This window comes from Lates calcarifer, linkage group LG12 (genome assembly GCF_001640805.2).
Source record: "Lates calcarifer isolate ASB-BC8 linkage group LG12, TLL_Latcal_v3, whole genome shotgun sequence".
Classification (NCBI taxonomy): Eukaryota; Metazoa; Chordata; class Actinopteri; family Centropomidae; genus Lates; species Lates calcarifer.
Window position 1 is genome coordinate 735,855 of NC_066844.1, and position 18,737 is coordinate 754,591.

Consider the following 18,737-nt stretch of genomic DNA (forward strand, 5'->3'; position numbering starts at 1 on the left):
CTGCAGTACAAATTATTTGCTGTGTGCTGAAGGGACGTCACACAGAGCAACAATTACTGTACACGGTCAGAGAGCAGCGAGAGGGAAACAACGAATAAATAAATGAACACTTCCACAGCTAATACAAAAACTGGAACATTGGCTGCATTCACTGTGCTCCTCCTCGGTGCTGGTTTGCTCCGCTTCAGGCTTCAACACTGACACATTATCAAGACGATGTGTGAGTGTTGACCTGCTGACAGGGTGGGTGGGGAGTATATGCATATTACAGTATAGCTTCACAAACTAAAATTTAAGCTTGACGTTAAAGACTTGCTTTTTAACTGGCACCTTGTTTTTGCTCTCATTATGCTGTTGCAATATTGGTAATTTGTCGGGAGCTCAGTATGGTTTCTGAATTTTGATTAAACCGGCCCTAATGAGCTGTGACTGTTAATGAGCCAGCTGCACAAGTCTTCCTTTATTCCAGCTGAATATTGCTGTTGTGTCGTTTAACATCACCCTGGTACTTCACTTACTACTACAATCATTACCACTATTTTTGTTCTGGAAAACGAAGCTCACTTTAACATTTTAAAACAAATACAGACAACTGCAGTGATACAGCAGGTTTGAGACGTATCCATTCATCTTAAAATCAAAAACTACACCAGTCTGAGCTTTCAGCTGTTAGTGGCAGTGTTAGTGATGTCAGTAAAAGCGCCAACTTGTTAGTGTCACGTCTACTGCTTTTAATTACAGCCTTCATGCTTTGTGAGTCGCAGCTCTGAAACACCTGAGGGACAAATGCACGTGAGAAACATCAAATCCCACCACGACTATACAGCTTGTGATGGAGGGAGGAGGGGGATGATTGATGTCATTTCAATCTGTCTCCACCTCCAACAGGAGCAGCAGTCAGTAATGAGGGAGTGAAAGCTGGCATGGGAGCAGTTACACTATTGAAACATCATATTTTTCTCAGTCCTGCTATAATTATCAGTGACGGCTGGTGGTGTTTTTGGGTGGGTGGGCTAACAAATGCATTATATCCATCAACAATTCACACTACAGCAGCAAATGGATTGCATCCACTTTACCAAGTAAAAACAATGACAGTACTGTTACAGGAAGACTGGAGAAGTACCTACAGGGACTCTCTATAGTCTGTTTCACACAAACAACATGAATAACAGGATCTATCATGAGCCCTGCAACTCAGCAGAGGGTCCACCTGAGGAAGCACAACACAACCTGTTCCAGCTTCACAGACAGTAAACACTGCAGCTGGTTTCATTACAATAATCAAACATCCAGCCTGAAACAGTTTGGTAACCACAGCAACATTAACGGCCATGACCGAGGAGACACCTGTGAGATGGTGGCCTACCTTCTCTGAAGGGAAGCTAACAGCTCACTGAAGTCCGGCGATATTCCCAAACTGACTCCTGCTGCGTTCACGTTTCCTTATTTTGTCTTCAAATGTCCACAGAATCCACAGTCCCTCGCCGGGTCCGAGCCGCGACAACAGAAACGTGACTTGTTAGCTACACCTGCGTTAGCCGCGCCCTTCCGTTGAAACCAGTTAACGCAGAACTTATGTTTCGTCCTTTGTTCTTTTGAGTTATTTCCACATGGTTTGGACGGTGTGTCCCCAGGCGCCTCGCGGCCATTTCTTCCTCCAAAAACATCCAAGGAAACAGAAGAGAAGGTAAATAATCCACCTGTACATGCTAACGCCCGCAATTACGACAATTAGCTTACTCACTATCCTCTACGCACATGCGCAGGTTATGTCTCATTTAACGTGACGTCTGTGCGTCCGCTCTCATTGGTCGAAAACTGGCCTGTGGGCGGGGCTATGCCAAGCCACCTGAAGACAACTTCGTTCCTGATGTTTTTGGGTGTAAATGATCGATCAAAAGTCGGTGCAGTATCGATCAAGAACCGTATCCAGCTGTAAAAAACAACCATTATGTGACTATTCGGTCTTATTGATGCTCGAGGTTCTGTTAACATTTAAAACAATCTCCTCTACGGTTTTTTATCCTCACAGTAACATGACATGCCTTGCAAAGTGAATTTAACATGGACAGTAGTAGGATAATGTGATAGATACCTGAAGTGTCAAACTCAAATCTAATCAATCAAGTTCTCCTGAATAAACTACATTTTACCAGTCAAACAGCAGAGGTGACATTTCATCATTGTTGCACTTAATCTGAGCTCCTCTGTACTGAAACCACTCAGTGAAGTTTTATGATGAATAATAAAAGCAAGCAAAATGCTAATTCTGGATGAGTGCCTGGGCAGCCATTTCCATTTCACGTAGCTCAACCTTTCATGTGTTTCTCAGTTTAAAGAACTCCTTTGCTTATCACTTTAAATGAGGGGAATAAAATGTTTTCAGGGCCTCGTTTGTTAAATCGCTTGCTATTTTAATCCAGTTTCTCTCACCCAATTTAACTCACATCCACATAAATATCTCAGTAAGAATTTTAATTAGCTTATTCTTGTGAGACATTAAAAGTGGATGCACCCCGTCTTATGTAACACCTCTCAAGTTGGGATCCTGTTATTTGCATGTGAGAATGAATGAGAGAGAAAAAAATGTTTCCTGTGCTTCATACCTTTTTTTCAGACTGTTGAGACTTTGCAGGTTGTTTTCTTTCATCTGTGTCTGCATGAACCTGTGGATTTAAACTGTAAGTTACATTACAAAGAGCAGGACTTATTAGAACGGTTTCTGTGGTAACATCAAGAGGTCTGAGGAGCACAGTCAAATACACCCTGTCCTGTGAAGAGGGGGGCGCGAGCCGAGCTCACTCGGCTATTTTCATGGCCAGGTGGCACACCTGCAGAGCACTTGGATACAGGGTGGGATCAGAAAGAATATATTAACATACATTACTCTCTCCTCTCCACACAGGACTCTCCTGTGAGAAATCATATCCTTAACTTCCCTTTCAGTAATGTTGTGATGTGTAGGTCATGTTTTACTGGTGATTTACTGTTTGCACTGGTCTCTACTTGCCTCCCAGTCCCACAGTTTTTCACCATCGTAAATCTCAGGGTTTAATTTTTTCCCTGTATATTTTATCCTTGTGGATTTTTTCTCCCTCTGTTTGGTTGTCCCAGTGTTTCAGCCACGTCGTTCATCAAACAGCTCGCTGGATTGTGGAGCCAGGCTTTAAACAAGTTGTGACATCTCGCAAAGGCAATTTAAAACTTGACAAGACAGTTCCCTACACACACACACACACACACAGTGAAATCATTAAACAATGCGTTGTAGATGACTGATATCTTGACATTTACTTGTCACTCTGTTTCACTGCAGAGACAGCTCACCTCAACAACACTGTGTTTAACCTGTTAGTTACTTCACTCCTCACTGCAGAGGCACAGTATGAAGTTAAAGGACCTCGGACCTTGTTCCTGTGGCTTCGGCCATTGTTTCTGTTGGTCATGTCAACACTGTTCTCACCAAAATGAGAAACAGGTCACATGATCATACAGTGTTTAGACAAACCCTTAATTTAACCAAACTCGAGTGCTGTCTTGGGGAATTAGCTGTTCAGATTGTTAAAATAAGGCTGCAGCAGGTATCTGGTCTCTAGAATCGACCTGCCACCACCTGTGAAGCTCACAGATGATCACGTCATATCTCATTTGTTTGATCTGTACAAAAGCAAAAAGTAAAAAACTGATGATCGGCCATTTGAAGAGATTATGTCCCATGCTGTTTCTTGGCTCTGAGTACCTTCCAGCACATAACCAAAATGTCAAACCTTTGCTTTAAATTGGCAATAAAACCTCACTGTGCAGGAAAACTGCATGTGGACACATGAACAGGAAAGAAAAACTCAAAGTATAACAAGGAATTTTGATACTTAACTTTGGTTTTCAGTGTTCACTGCCAAACATGCCACATAAACCTCCAACTGAATTATAATCCTGAAGTATTGTTTGGTTGTGTTTGAGCCACTCATCACCGTGTTCAGGTGTTTGTGTGTGATTTCATGTGCATGTGCCCCTTTAGTTAGACACATTTCTCCTCTGTTAAGAGGCAGCTACACAGATCTGATTAACTCCCAACACAAAGACTCACCCTCCTGTTTTTTTTATTCATTACATTCAGATGCATCGACCATAAAACTGATGTGATGTTTTGAGAAGAAAACCATGGTTGTATTCTTCCCTTAAGGTTTGCTTTCTCCCTTATTTTGGAGGATTTGTTTCATCATGTGGAACTCTCTCTCACAGGACTACCACTCCAGCTCTGTTGAAAGAATTTCGGTAGCCTCATTACACCGTCTGGCTCTTTGAAGCAAATGGGATGGGGGTGTGGGGGGGTGTTGTGTAAGACCTATTTTAGGAGGCTGGCTCTCAGCTCCAGTCCATTGTTAAAAAATTCTGGCAAGTCTTTTGCTTACTGCTGATGAATTTGGAGCTTGTGTGCAGAAGCAGCAGAACAGGAAGTTAGCACCATTCAGTCAACAGGTGGATTTCTGTTCCATCTGATTCTTGGTGTAACAAGTCTCACACAAAGTGCACAGAAACTTCGTGTTTATATCCCTGCTTCACACTTTGTTTGCATGTATAATGTTATATCATTGTCAGGTTCTTATTATTTTTTTAATTTCTAACCATTTATTGGCCGACTGTTCAGACCTGTCTGCTTGCATGTTGTCCAGTTTTCACACACTGTCTGTTACATAATGTTCAGGTGACTCAATATGTGAATATGTTTTAATGAAATCAAATTATTCCTATTTTGTCGAATCAGCTGAGCTGCTCATCAGTCTCTGCACGTAGCCCCAGGGATACCAGAGTCCCTGGTTAGTAATCACTGCTTTAGAAAACACTGACAGCTAAAGACTCTTAGTCAAAACACATTCAGCTGTATCCAGAGCAGGCAGCTTAGCAGTCCTGCCTCTAAAAGCAACACATCACTCCTAAAAAAAAAAAAGATCATTAGGAGAGTGAGCCATGCTTGCAGTGCACCCTTGGGAGTGTCTGACTTCCCATTTGTTGGATTTTTTGTTTATACCATGTTGAACTTTCTCCTTCCACTTAAGCGGTCCAGCCCTATTGAAAGAACTTCAATGATGCCAGCTTACCCTGCCTCATTACACTGTCTGGCTCTTTGAAAGTAAATGAGCAGAGGGTTTATTGTGGAGGGTCTATTTGAGGAAACCAGCTCTCTACTGGTGATGGGAAATCCAGCACAGTTTACCTAAAGCCTAACAAAGCACCAACCATGCACAATCTGGATAATTCAAATGCAAATTTTTGTCAGTTCATATTCGAATGATTTATTCAACTTGTTTCATTTAATCGCGCTGAGGAAAATAGCGCTGTAGAAATACCACCAATAAACCTTTAAATCTACTTTACCATGTTCGTTTGAGCCGTCCTGTTTTTAACCAGACCTCCAGCTGGAAATGAGTAAAAGGTGAAACGTCGTCTTGATTTTTGTTGAATGTCAGTTACTGAATCTTTGCTTCCTGAGTTGAAAGACGTTTGTCAGTTCCTGTGAGGGCGAGTCTCCTCCATAATGTTTCCTACAGGGTTTTCTAAAGTGAGCGTGGAACTGCTGTGGCAGGGAAATTTGGACTGAACACAGGCTGTATGCCTGCATACATTACAGAGCTTGGAAATGGCCTTTGTTGATTTGCTTTTCATGAATAATTTCCACTTTATTCAACAGTACAGAAAACATATTGAAACAGGGTGAAAACAGGCAGAGATGAAGAATACTGAGGAGAGGCAGGAGTGTAACTACTGTTTGGTTTGTTTACAATAATCTCATGTTTCACAAACACCAGGCTCCTCTCCTTCAGCTGCATCTGCATCTATTACTACACACATTATACACACAAATGAACTGCACTTTGTTTATTTGTTAAGAAAAAATTTTACCTTTTTCTTTTTTTTGGCTGTAGAAGAAGTCCAGTTACCTTCAACTTCAGCAGGTAAGACTACCACGACCTGGACGACTGAGAACCTACACAGATGTAGCCTGACCGCTCAGTGTGGACGATGTTTCTATAATATGAGAGTGAAAGATGTCACTGGTAGAGATGAATCTGCAGCTCAGTGTGTCTTCAGTTCAGTTTTATATATATTTATATAAAGTCAAGACCTTCCAACATTACAGAGACAAACCCAACAGTTCCCTCGATGACCCAGCCCTGACTGGAAGCTTCATCAAAGAGGGAAGTGTTAAACCTAACCTTAAATGTAGAGAGAGCGTCTGCCTCCTGAGCCTGAATTGGGAGCTGCTTCCACAGCAGAGGAGCCTGAAAGCTGAAGGATCTGATTCTCATTTCACTCCTGGAGACTCTAGACTCAAACCCTGAGTTTTGTATTATAACAGGATGACATTGCTGTGTAAGGTCTATTTCCAGGAGAATGACTCACTGCTGCTGACAAAGAAGCTCAATGCTTCATTGTGTACCCAGAACAGTCTGTTTACTTACAATGTGTTTGTGTGTGAGGGGTAAAGAAAGGATGGAGGGGACAGTAATGGAAAGAGTCTGCAGATGTGAGGAATTGTATGTGCTCTGTTCTTCAGCATGTGATCTCCTCCTCAGGAAAAACCTGCGTTTGAAAGTCAAACCAGACAAACCTGCTCTCACCTCAGTGTGACCAAATGTGTGTGAGTGACAGGTGAGAATGGAGAACGTCTGGAGGTGACACATTAAGTCTCATGCTGAGCCTCACATATGTTGTCTCCTAAAACAGTCAGAGAGCTGTTTTTACTATTTTTCCTTTTTCCTCAGGCAGGATGCAGCATTTTTAATTGATGAAATTACAGACCTCACACACAAAAACACTCTGCTGATCTTTTATTACACCTCACTTCCACACACACATACAGCAACCAGCTATCTGTCACTTTCACCAGCGGATATGAAAAATATGTGATCCACATACATCTAACACCAGAAAAACACCTGCTGGTGAACAATTTGTCTCAGCACTTGTCTCTCTTAAAGTCGGCCTGCTTTGCATGCATATTGAGTAGATGGGTTCAAGATACTGAAGAAAAACTACTTTCCACACAGAAACAGAAATCCACTGAGGTGAGTTCAGAGGACGACAACAAAATAATGGGGAGAGAGCAGATAAGAAGCTTATCCTCCACCATAGATCTTCTGAGAAGGTTGCAGGTAAGATTAGGTGAGGATGCTAAATGACCAAAGGCCCTGTTTTAATCCCGCAAGCACAACGACCCCCGGTGCACCAACACAGGCTGTTTCAGCCATAACTCCACTGTATCTCATAAATACTCGATACTCGAATCGATGCAGCATTGCACCTCAACACTTGAGACAAAAACAGCAGTTCAGAAACATTTAATATGTGTTGAAATGTTTTAGCATCAGCATCTCAGACCAAAACAAATGCTTCATCAGCCGACCTGACCTCTGACCTCTGACCTCTGACGGAACCTAAGGTCCAGATCAGTTGAACTTCGACCCGATCTGTGCCGGCAACATCGCCATTGTAGCTATGGTGGAGAAGTGGTTAAGACTCTGTGGACCAACACCATCAATTATTGATCAAATATTATCAATAACTCGCTTTGATTTCACAGTCAGGAAAATACCAAGCTGCCTGAACGCTGCCTCAGCTGCTTGTTGTTCTGCCACAAAAAACAAAAACTGTCATTTCAGTGGATTTTTGTTTCCATTGTTTTTGAGCTCTTTAATGTTCGACTTTCCCTCCAACATAAATCATGTAATTGGTTTAATTTCATGTATTGCAGTGTGGTTATCTTTGTGCACAAGTCGTCATATTCCTGGAGGAGCCTCTCAGGAAGCAGAGGGAGGACAGAAAAGATGGAGGATGTGTAACAAATGAGTGGCAGCCACAGAAAAGTGAAATATGGGAGCTCATCAAATGACTGCAGTGACAGTTTTATAACACGACTCCAGCCACACAGCCTCTCATCAATATCTCTCTCTCTTTCGCTCTCTATTTCCCTTTCTCCTCTCCTCTCTCCACTTCTTGTTTAACTTCCTCCCTCATTTCCTTCTTGCTTGTTTTCTCTCCTACCTTCTTCTTCTTTTTTCATCTTCATCCCTCCTTCTCTATCTCCTGCTCTCTCCTCCTCCTCTATCATCTTTTCTGCTCCGTCTTTCCAGACAGCAGCTCAGGTTAAATAAAAGATGAGGTCCTGAGATGCGATGTGTCCATCATCGATTCGCACCAATTCACTCTCCATCTCACTCTTTTCCTTTTCTTCCCCATCTCTCTTTAGTGGAACCTCTCTCTCTCTCTCTCAGTCCACCTCCTGATTACTCTCCGCCATTATTTCTGCTTATTCCACTCAAAGTAAACAAGTCACCAAAATGATGTCGATCAGCTCTGGCTGCAGCAGCGTGTTTGTCTCTTCTCTCCATTTTTCACTCAACCCTGTCATTACCTGATATACATTTTGAGCTGCCTTCACCATAAGAGGCTCGTGTTGACTGTACAGTGAAGTCAACAGTTTTTACTTGCAGCAGAAAATGAGTGTTTTTATGGGTGTTGATGGATATTTTTCAGTGAAGATAAACTGTGTGCAGCTTGACATCAGATGGAGGTTGTGTTTATCATCGACTCACCTCTTTGTTAAAACAGCCTCAGTTTGTTTGGCTGCACTGGAAACACATACACCTGCTGCTCTAATGCTAGTAGCTGCTCAGCCTCCGTTTGCTGTGGTACTGAACTGCACCTTACTGTTACTACAGTAACCACCAATCAGCCAGGACTGAAACCTATATTAAAGATCCTGAGTATAAATCACTGATCAGTTTCTAATCTATACTAAAACTGTGAGTCGCCACAGAGGAGGAGCAGCAGAGCCAGCCTCACTGACACACTCACATTCATTTTGATCCACTATATTACTGCTGACCTCCTCTGACTGCCTGACAGTGATGTATTTACTAAAAGTACTTTATTTCCGCCAAACTTCAAACGTTACAAAAGCGTCTCACAGGCTTCATCTCTGTGTAAACAGATTCAACACATGCTGAAAAACAGATTTGTTTTACAGCAGAGGGCCAAACTTTTCCATTAAAATTCTTACTTTACCACTTGAGCCTGCCGCTCCCCTGCTGCCAACATAACAATCTGAGATCTATTACTGTGTGTAAACATCAATATGTCCCAAATTCCCTGATGGATACAGTGCAGGCATGACCCTCTGAGCTATTCAAATCATTACTGCCGCAACAGTGAGATTCACCTTAACCCATGTTGCTATGGCTACAGTCGACTACAGCGCCGGAGAGTTCTGCCTCTGTTTGGACTTTTATTCCTGCAGTTGGTCTGTTAGCTCGTTCACACACACACATACACACACACACACACACACACACACACACACACTTAGAGCCACATGCGTAGATTAAAACATTTGAAAAACGTGTTTGTTCACATCACATGTTTCGGACCAGGTGTGCAAAGACTCCTGTCCAGGTGTCCTGACAGAGAGGACATAATGTTAGACGTGGACTGCTGTATATTTATGTCTGTAGTGATTCTAAACACTGTGTGTCTGCTGAACATCTGTTTTGTGACTTTGCTCTAAGAAAATGAGAGCTACTGAGGCAAACTGCTGCATCTCTGATTCTCATCTGTAACAGGAAGCTCAGTCTCTGTGGTGAACAGGTGCCACTTGGTCTTGGTTAAATCTTGGTTTAAGCCAAAAATAAATAAAAAAGGAAACTTCATTTCCACCTCAAAGACAAAACAGAGCTTTTTTTTTTTTTTTTTACCTAAATGAAGTTTTAGAGCTTGGTTCAGAAACGTGCCTAAAACCCATTCTGTTTCCAAAGGTTTTTAAGCATTTTGACTCCGTTTTCACACCATATCCCCTCTTTCTTTTGTCCCTCTTTCCTTTCTTCTCTCTCTTTGTCTGAACACAGGAGCTCCATTCAGCAGAGCACGAAGAGACAGTTCTCCCACCCAGAGTCTCCACTCCCCGGTCCCTGACAGTCTCCCTCCATCACCTTCGTCCTCCCACCCTCCTTTCAGACCCTCAGTCCATCCCTCCACCATCTCAGCTCACTGAATCCATACCTGTAAAGGTGTGCTCTTTGTTAGTGAAACACTGATTAACATGTGGGTCAGTCACGGCTGCACCCACATCACATTCACATTCAGACGCTCAGAGCTCAGCGTCATAAAGAAGAGCAGGGCCATTCAAATATCCCAGCCTCCATACTGATCCTCAGGATCAGATCCCAGAACCTCTGCTCTGAAATGAAGCAGCAAATAATAATAATAAAGAGAGTGGAGGTGGGACACATGAACACACACACACCCTCCACTGTGCACACACTGGGAGTCTGGTGGGTCTCAACACACTTTTAACACAGTAGTTTGAGGTTATTTGATTCTCCAGCAGGAGTCGTTAAGAGATGCAATTCAATTTAATATTCTGGAAAAAAAATTACCTTGATATTCAAGAGTCTTCAGGGTTTGAGAATCGACACAGTGAAATTTCACCTGGGTGCAGTTTTGATCCACTGAGCCTCCGAACAGGCAGGAAGTTTAAAACCCTGTGAACACTAATATCTCACTGTCTCTGTCTCCTCCGGGGTTGTTTCTTCGCCCCCTCCTCTCCTCCTTTACTTCTCCTCCAGGAACCTTCAACCTTCCATTACTCTTCCCCTCTCTCACAGCCCTGCACACCATCTCTGACCCCACATTACTTTAATGGTTCCTATGCTGTGAACATGGATGTGTGGAGGATAGCTGCTGGAGACACTGAGAGGTCATTCAGAGGCAACTCTGGATCTCAAAACACCATGAGCTGATGTACCAGACTCACTCCACATCCAGCAGCTACAGATCCACATGATGATTCATGTGTTGATGGATGTCAGTGCTCCCTCTCTTTCAGCTCTGTGTTTGGTCTCCTCCTCCTTCACCCTGTTCACCAGCTGCTCTCTGACAGAGTCTGTCTGCTGTTTGCTGCTCAGCAGGTCGAGCACAGAGGCTTTAACAGCTTGATATCAGAGTTAATGCTGAACAAAAACAGTAAAGTTGTTGACTGTGAACCACAGCGATCCCTGTCACATTATACATATTGACTGAAGCAGATCTAAAAGATTTGAAATATACTAAGGCAGCTGTATGTATGTGTGGTCAGCTGTGAAACAGGTTTTCAGGGATATTTCAGCTGCAGGTGGTGGAGAAGTGTCTGTGCCTTTCTCTCACCTGTCCACCTTACAGTGTACATACACTCCCCTCCATCTTTCCACTGTTTGCTCCAGTGTTCGTCTCTCTTGGTTTGAACTCTCTCACTATTCATCCCTCCTCCTCCTCCCTTTCTCTGCCTCCCTGTTATTTGTATTAAAGGAAACAAGCAATAAAACACCAGTCTGCTCAGGCTGCGTCTCTAACTGTATTTCTTGACTTGGATTCCCTATCTCGCTTATACAAGCCAACAGTGCACCACATGTATGTTTATTTCTACCTCAATCATATTTTACCAGGGGATGCCAATGTGCACGCTCACACTCACAGAGCACACACAAACATATATATGTATGAAGTGAGCTCTGACGTGCTGAGAGCAAAAGGAGAGGGATAAATAAGTCCGACTGATCAGCACAGATGGAGGCGTGTAAACTGTCAGTCGAAGACTTTATAGCTTAACACACACACCTATGCACATAAACACACACAGGATCATAAAGGTAGAAACAGCTACCGGCAGTAAAATACACATAAAGACACAAACACGCAAATATCCTTCTACCACTGAGAGGACACGTGGAAAAACAACGCTGTTTATCAGAGAGAGAGGCAGAACAAGAATCACATGAAAGCATGAAAATGAAGCAGCACGCACACACACACACATCAGATTAATGTGAGGCCAAGCAGCCAGTCTCTCAGCATTAATAAAAAAAGACATGAATGTGGAAAATTAAAGGTGGGATTTACTGCTCTGGTCACAGATTAACCTCAAGCTTCTCAGGCAGCTGCTGTCTTACTGCTTTATTAACTTTTATGTATTTCATAAACACATATGCAGAAACAAACAGGCACACACACACACACACATACCTGTACCTGTGTATACAGGGTTGGATGCTAACATCTCAGCTAACGTTGGCTCGAGTGTAAACTTCCTGAAACCTTATAAAGAGCAGGACAGAGCTGCTAACGTTAGCCTAAACTCCAGGATCAGCTTCAGCGCGCTTCTTTTAAACCTCACAAATGAACATATTCAACAGCAGCTGGAAGTCACACCTGGGTACTGTAGGTATGAAGCAGGTATGCTAGTGATAAACACACTGTTTAATTCATTCTAACTCCACAGAGAGATGGAGTCGTGCTCCTATTAGAGCTTCAACAGGTGGAGAAATCCACACACTTTGTGCTGAGTCTTGTAGTCACGGGTTTTAAGCTGTGATTGGACGATCGCTGTTTGGGAGAGGGATTTTAAAAACGTTCACTTCGTTGGACAAAGCACAGCGGGGGATTCGTGTACAGTACAAACACACACTGACTCATCCCGTCACTCCTCCTCCACAAATTTCAGACTTACTATATTTAACAGAAGCAGGCACACACCTTCTCACACACACACACACACACACACCACACACACACACACACTGACTCATCCTTGTCCCTGTCCCTCCCAGCCTTCTTGAAGTGCAGAAATAAAAAATTCAATTAAAATGCCAGGAGTGGCGAGTGCTGTGGAATCACATACATTCATTACTGCCACAATCTGTCAGGCAAGGACACGGGGGAGGGGGGGAGGGGGGAGGGGGGGGGCTCTTCTTTCTCTCCCTCCCCTTCTGTCTTTGTATCTGTCCGTCTTTCCCACCACCGAGCATCACGCTGCTGATAATCGCTGGGAGAGAGTGGGAGTGAGGGAGGGAAGGCGACAGGGAGAAAGAGATGTAGGGAAAGAAAGAGAGAAAAAGAGAGGGGGATAAATGAAGAGGCCAAAGTCATAACTGTGATAATGAAGCCTTTGATTGTGATGATAATTCAGTTATAATTATAGGAGACAATGTGCTGTGAATTGTCAGTGTGTGTGCGAGAGAGAGAGAGGGGAATATAAAGGAGTGAAAAAGAAAAAGGAGTGACAGAGAGAGAGGGAGAATAAAGACTTAGAGCAGATAGAGCAGAGAGCGGTGGAGGTTACAGAGACACGACTCCTCTCCACTAAAGGACGGCTTCACATTGTAATTGTTCTGTACTGGCCGTGAAGGGATGAGTGAAAGTTTCACCAAAGCCTAAACTTTTATTTCTTTGATCAATACCAGGCCACACAAAGCTGCTCTGACACCTGTACTCTCTTTCCTTTGGTCGTATTGTTACCGTAAAGTTCTGAGTAAACACCGACTGAGAGGAGACTCGTTCAGCGGCAGCCCTGTCTCCTGTACATTCACACACTACTCTGACATTTACTAACAGAAATACAAAGCACAAGACTGTCGTGTATCTTAAATTCATGTGCTTTTCCTTTGTGTGCCTCTTCTTTGTCTCTCTGATGTTCACTGGTGAAATTAGTGTTATATCATTCTTTAGGCTAGTTGCTGTTCAGAAGTTTAAAAGTTTGTTGAAGAAAGTTCAAAACGTCCAGATCACATTCCTTTCTGCCTCGGCATCGTTATCTAACCATCAGTGACCAGATGTGAGCTCCTCGTCAGCTCAGCTGGTCCTGCCTCCCCCAACATTACGTTGTTTCAGATGTCTCTGCTGACTCACACACCTGCTCTCCCCACGCTGAGTCTTCATCTTTGCTGCCAGCCTCACTGCCTAACACACAGGACTTTTAATAAAACACTCATTTGCCACCAACATGATATGCAGTCACATACAACTGTAGACCAGTTAAATATCAAGAGTTAGAAACAGAGACCACACAGTCACTGTGACAGGATGTTCACTGACACTGATTCTGCTGCTTTAGAAAAACACTGCACAGACAGTTTGTTGCTTCTGTTTTGCTGCTCATCAGAAAAGTCAGTGACATGTACACAGGAGTGTTTTTATCCTATTACAGACCACTTCCTTCAGGACAGAAATATTTCACTTCAGGTTGAATGTCAGACTCTAAATGATTTATAACAGTGGACCTCGCCCTTTAAGAGTAATAAATCTCTGCTAAATGCATCTCAGATCGTGGAAAACTGCTGTAAGTGCTTTCATTGAACTTTACATTCCTTTTGTTCTCAGGTCTTCCTTCACCTGCTGTAGGTGACTACATTTCCAGCTGTCAGAAATTCACTTCATTAATCTGTCATGGTGAAAAAGGACGGATTTGCTCGTAACAAACCTACATCAGTACTTTGCTTTGGAGGCAGTGCGGTGGTATCTGGTGACAAGCTTTTAGAAACTGTGACATGTCCAAGTCTTGTCAGCTCAAAGCTCCGCCTGCCTCTGAATCAGTCGACTCGTGAGGCTGATGATCATCGTTGCCACCACCAGATGGATGTAGCATTTGAAATTCATATAAGCAGTCTAAAAATACGTCCTGTTTGCATCAGTCTGGTGAGTCTCTGAGGTCCCTGCAGCAGCACATAACTACTGTGTGGTTAGATGGTAAAAGAAGGAGGGGAGGGTAAATGTAAACAGTAAATGAAGAAAAGCACAGGAAAGAATCAGCCACTGGTCAACTGGTTTTAATGCCGTGGCCAATCAGTGTGGACTGGACTGGGCCTTGGCCTGTTGAATTTAGCACCAGCAGGTACAACACAAGCTCTGCCAGCTGAGTTTACCAGCTACAAGAGCTACAGAGCAGAGTTAGCGTCGAGCGGCTAACTCCCCATAGAGAACAAAGGAGTAAACACTGATCTCCTCAGCAAACACTGAAGCCACACAGCCAGCACAACTGCAGTTTACTGGACTTTGAACACAACAGAACATCAGAAAACATCTTCTTTTCCTTCCATGGACTTGGTAAAGTAACTGGGCCCTACTTTAACTAGCATAGCACGGCTAAGCACAGGACTGTTGATGGTTTGATTCACTATATTCACTGGATTTTCTTATTTCTTAATAGTGAGGTTATTGGTTGATTTTCATATGTTCACGTGTATAGGACTGTAAGTGCATTGCAAGCAATGAACTTACCTCTCTTTGAACCTGCCACCTTTTACCTTTACATGCATTGACCTTAACAAAGAAGCTGCCGTCTTTTGATTCCGCCATCTTGGTTTAGGGCCTGAATCAAAGCAGCCATTTTGAATCAGTCCCACAGTAGTTTTGGCTGCAGTTATTAATTAAAATTAGTAATTAATTAATTTAAGTATTGATCAAGGTTCCACATTTCTACATCGTGTAGTTTATTAGACTGATTTGGTGAATAGGGTACCTACTCCTTTTTTCAAGGATGGTGCCCCCAAGGTGGAAATAATGTACATTTGGTCCTTGTACTTTATTTATGTATTATTAATTATGTAATATTAATATTCTTTATTAATGTATGATACCCACTGACAAAAAACAACATTTAGCTAAGCTAATGACCTCCATGTTCCAGCATCATGGTGCAAACAGTATATGGGCACATGAGCAGATGTGTGCAAACAGAACTGTATTTTTTAGAAAACAGAAATCATGTGTTTCTTTGGTGGTTTTTTAAAACAGGATCATGCAGTGCTAAATGTATGAAAGCTAACTGGCAGGATGAAAACTTTACTGAATGCCTCAGACAGCTCTCTGTAACTGTTGATGATATTGTGCCCACTTGCAAATATGAAGAACAAAACCCAGAAAAACATCCACTCTCTTGCAAGTCTTTATTTCAAACTGACAACTGCCACTGCCATATACATTAATCAAATTGGCACATTATACTGGCACATCAGTGAATCCTGTCAGGAAACTTCTCATTCTATGTAGCTTCACTGACGTTTTATCTGGCAGTACGTGAAACTCCAGCGACGATCGCTGTCAATGAGAAACAATAACATTTTAAAGCCATGTACAAACCGGAGATCCATATTTCTTGAGAATAAATGTTTAAAAAGTTGGCTGTCTAAGATGGCTGTGGTTTAACTGAGATAAATGTACTTACCGTGCTGGGTTATCAAAGTCGCTTTTCACTCCTGTCAGGAAGTTGCTGCTGGGGACTGCCCAGCTGAAGTTCTCCTTCCAGTAGTTGATCTTTGGAACCTCTTTACAGTTGAACAAGACAAAACCAGGGACACGGCAGCAGTAAAACCTCCACCTGGAAGAACAAGGACGAGGTTTTCATTTACATTGATTACCAAAGAAGATGATAGCTTATGTTCATGTTAATATAGAAAAAGAACTGTTTTCCTCAACCTGCACTTCTACCATTTTATCTACCTTTGGTCATTTTTGTAAAACTAAGAGTTGGTTGATTTAGATTTTTTAAACAGATACTCACTCTCTGTCCCGGTAGTAGCTGTGGTAATGACTGTAGGCCCCTGCAATCACCTCGTTTTCTCCACATTTGAAGTTGAAGTCTGCACAATATCCATTTGCATTACTGGTTAACCGGCATGTCCCGGTTTCCTTGAGAGCCTTGCACGAAATCCCCCAAAGTCGATCACTATTGCCGTCATTGTAGATGCTATAGTGGAGCCAAAGCAGCATGTTTTAAAACTTACATTTAGGCATTTGTTAGCCCTCATCTAATAACCGTGATAAAAGGGAGCACTGAGTGCTTCTCAACAAAAAGATTGAATACATTAGTACAACCCACCTTGTGATGCCAGAAACAACTTGGCCAGAAGGACACTGGCGACTCAAAACACCACCCAACTGATTGTCCCACTCGCCGTTCTTATGGAGGTAATCCTCTGTAAGACGTCAGTTCACAGGGTGAGTTACACTCAGAGCTCTGACTCCAGAAAAAGTCTTACAGACAGCATGTGTTGGACTCATTATATTTCTGTGACCAACATATTCCCTATTGATCTTAAGTACTTTATTTGACTGGGTATCTAAAAAAGGAAGAGATTTAAAAAGAATTCATCATATTAAAAAAACCAAAAACAAAACATAAAAACCTATGTGAATCTTTGTCTTATATTAATCTCTGGCAGCTATGTGCAATGAACAGCAATGAGATTATTCACTTTGTGTTGTTGCTCTGCAGTAACGAAAACTCCAGCGATGATCTCTGTCAATTAAAATAAGACATTATGTAATCAGAAAGCTGATGTCAAATTTATTGACTTTTATGTCTAAAAACATGGTAAATTATGACCATTTGGAGTTTGTGTATTTACCCATTATTCCTGTTGCGGGTCTGGATGCCTGTGAGGATGTTGTCTCCAGGGACGCACCAGTCGAAGTCTTCATTCCAGTAGTTAACCATTGGAGTTTCCTGGCATTCAGATGTGATCAGTTTGGGAGCAGTGCAGCAGAGGATGCTCCACCTTTAACCATCACACATTTTTAGTTAAGCTGCTATTTAACAAAGTGGTGGCACACAGGTATGTTGAACACTAGAAAACAGCACTGGTCCTTCCAGAAATGATGTAGCAATGATCACTAAATCCCTAAATCAGTTTACCGTACTATACTGAGAAAATTTTAAAGCATAATCCCAATAAGCTACTCACTGTCTGTCCTTGTGGGCACTTTGCATAATTGCTGCGGAGGCCGCGAATCACACCATTGTCTGGGCAATTGAAGTTGAGTTCTTTCTCATACAAGTTGAAGAAGTCTGTCCAGGAGCAGGACAAATCAGTGTCCAGAGGCATGCATTCAATCCTCCATCGGCGATCATAGGAACTGTAGGAGCTACAGCATAAAAAGCAGTGATTTAATGGAAGGAGCAGAGGCATCAGTGAAATATTCACTGTACAGGTGAGATACAGGTTGTTGTTGTTGTTGTTGTATTTAGTGTTTTATATTCATAAGTAACTTACCTTTTAATCTGAGACACGACCTGTTTATATGGACAACAGCGATACAGATTACCTCCCACACTGTTGTCATACGCCTGGGTGCTGTATCCAGCTGGAAACAAGATGGAGTTAAACTGATTAATAATCAACATCGTCTTCATCTTTATCAACATAATACAAACACCTGTATCTTTACAAAAGGCTCGTACACAGATTTACTGATGATAAAACTTCTCTAACCAGGTTGCTGTTCTTACCTGTCAGAAGGACGAAGACCACGATGAAGGTCCACATGACGGTGAGTTGTACGATGAGGCACTGTCTTAGTCTCTAACAGTGTTGTGTCACCTGTGAGGAGACTGCCTTCACTGCCCACAGGTGCTGCAATTTATACAGCTGTGAGGAGGAAGCTGACAGTACATCTTCTTCTGTGGGTGTGTTTCACTGGTTTGTACCAACATCTGTATTTCCTTCCTCATGCATAACAGCAGAGCAATCACTTTCATGTGTAAACAAAACAGAACAGGACACTGAAACATAACTAATGACTCATAACTAATTATCCCAACATGCTCATCATAAGTGAGATTTATTAGAACCAGTGTGTCGTATAATTAAGAAAAAAATCTCTGCCACAGATCACATATTCACAATTCTGAAATAATTCACAAGAACATTTGAAATGCCCCATATGTATTATTTTTTGCCATTTCTGCACTGAAGGTATATTATTACTACTACTACTATACTACTACTACTACTATTACTACTGGTGCTACTTAATAATAGTAATAATAACAAATATGAAATAAATTAAACCCAAATTTTAAATCAGGACATGATGCCAGTATTTTATCAAATGTTTCATGTTTCTACCAGTGTCAAGACTTAAACACA

At 42.2% G+C, this 18,737-nt stretch overlaps 1 protein-coding gene and 1 long non-coding RNA gene across 2 annotated transcripts; both read right to left on the reverse strand.

Moving 5' to 3' along the window:
- Positions 1–15,741: 15,741 nt before the first annotated feature.
- On the reverse strand, positions 15,742–16,791 carry LOC127143113 (uncharacterized). The gene is made up of 4 exons (XR_007814312.1): positions 16,688–16,791; positions 16,370–16,555; positions 16,034–16,186; positions 15,742–15,906 (listed from the first exon to the last, which is right to left on the reverse strand). It is a non-coding gene; the product is annotated as an uncharacterized LOC127143113 (long non-coding RNA).
- Positions 16,792–17,058: 267 nt separating this feature from the next.
- Positions 17,059–18,205, reverse strand: LOC108884869 (dermatopontin-like). Its single transcript, XM_018678974.2, has 5 exons — positions 18,098–18,205; positions 17,862–17,952; positions 17,553–17,733; positions 17,217–17,366; positions 17,059–17,107 (listed from the first exon to the last, which is right to left on the reverse strand). The coding sequence occupies exons 1-4, from the start codon at positions 18,132–18,134 to the stop codon at positions 17,322–17,324; spliced, it is 354 nt and encodes a 117-aa protein (XP_018534490.2). The 5' UTR covers positions 18,135–18,205; the 3' UTR covers positions 17,059–17,107; positions 17,217–17,321.
- Positions 18,206–18,737: the final 532 nt, after the last annotated feature.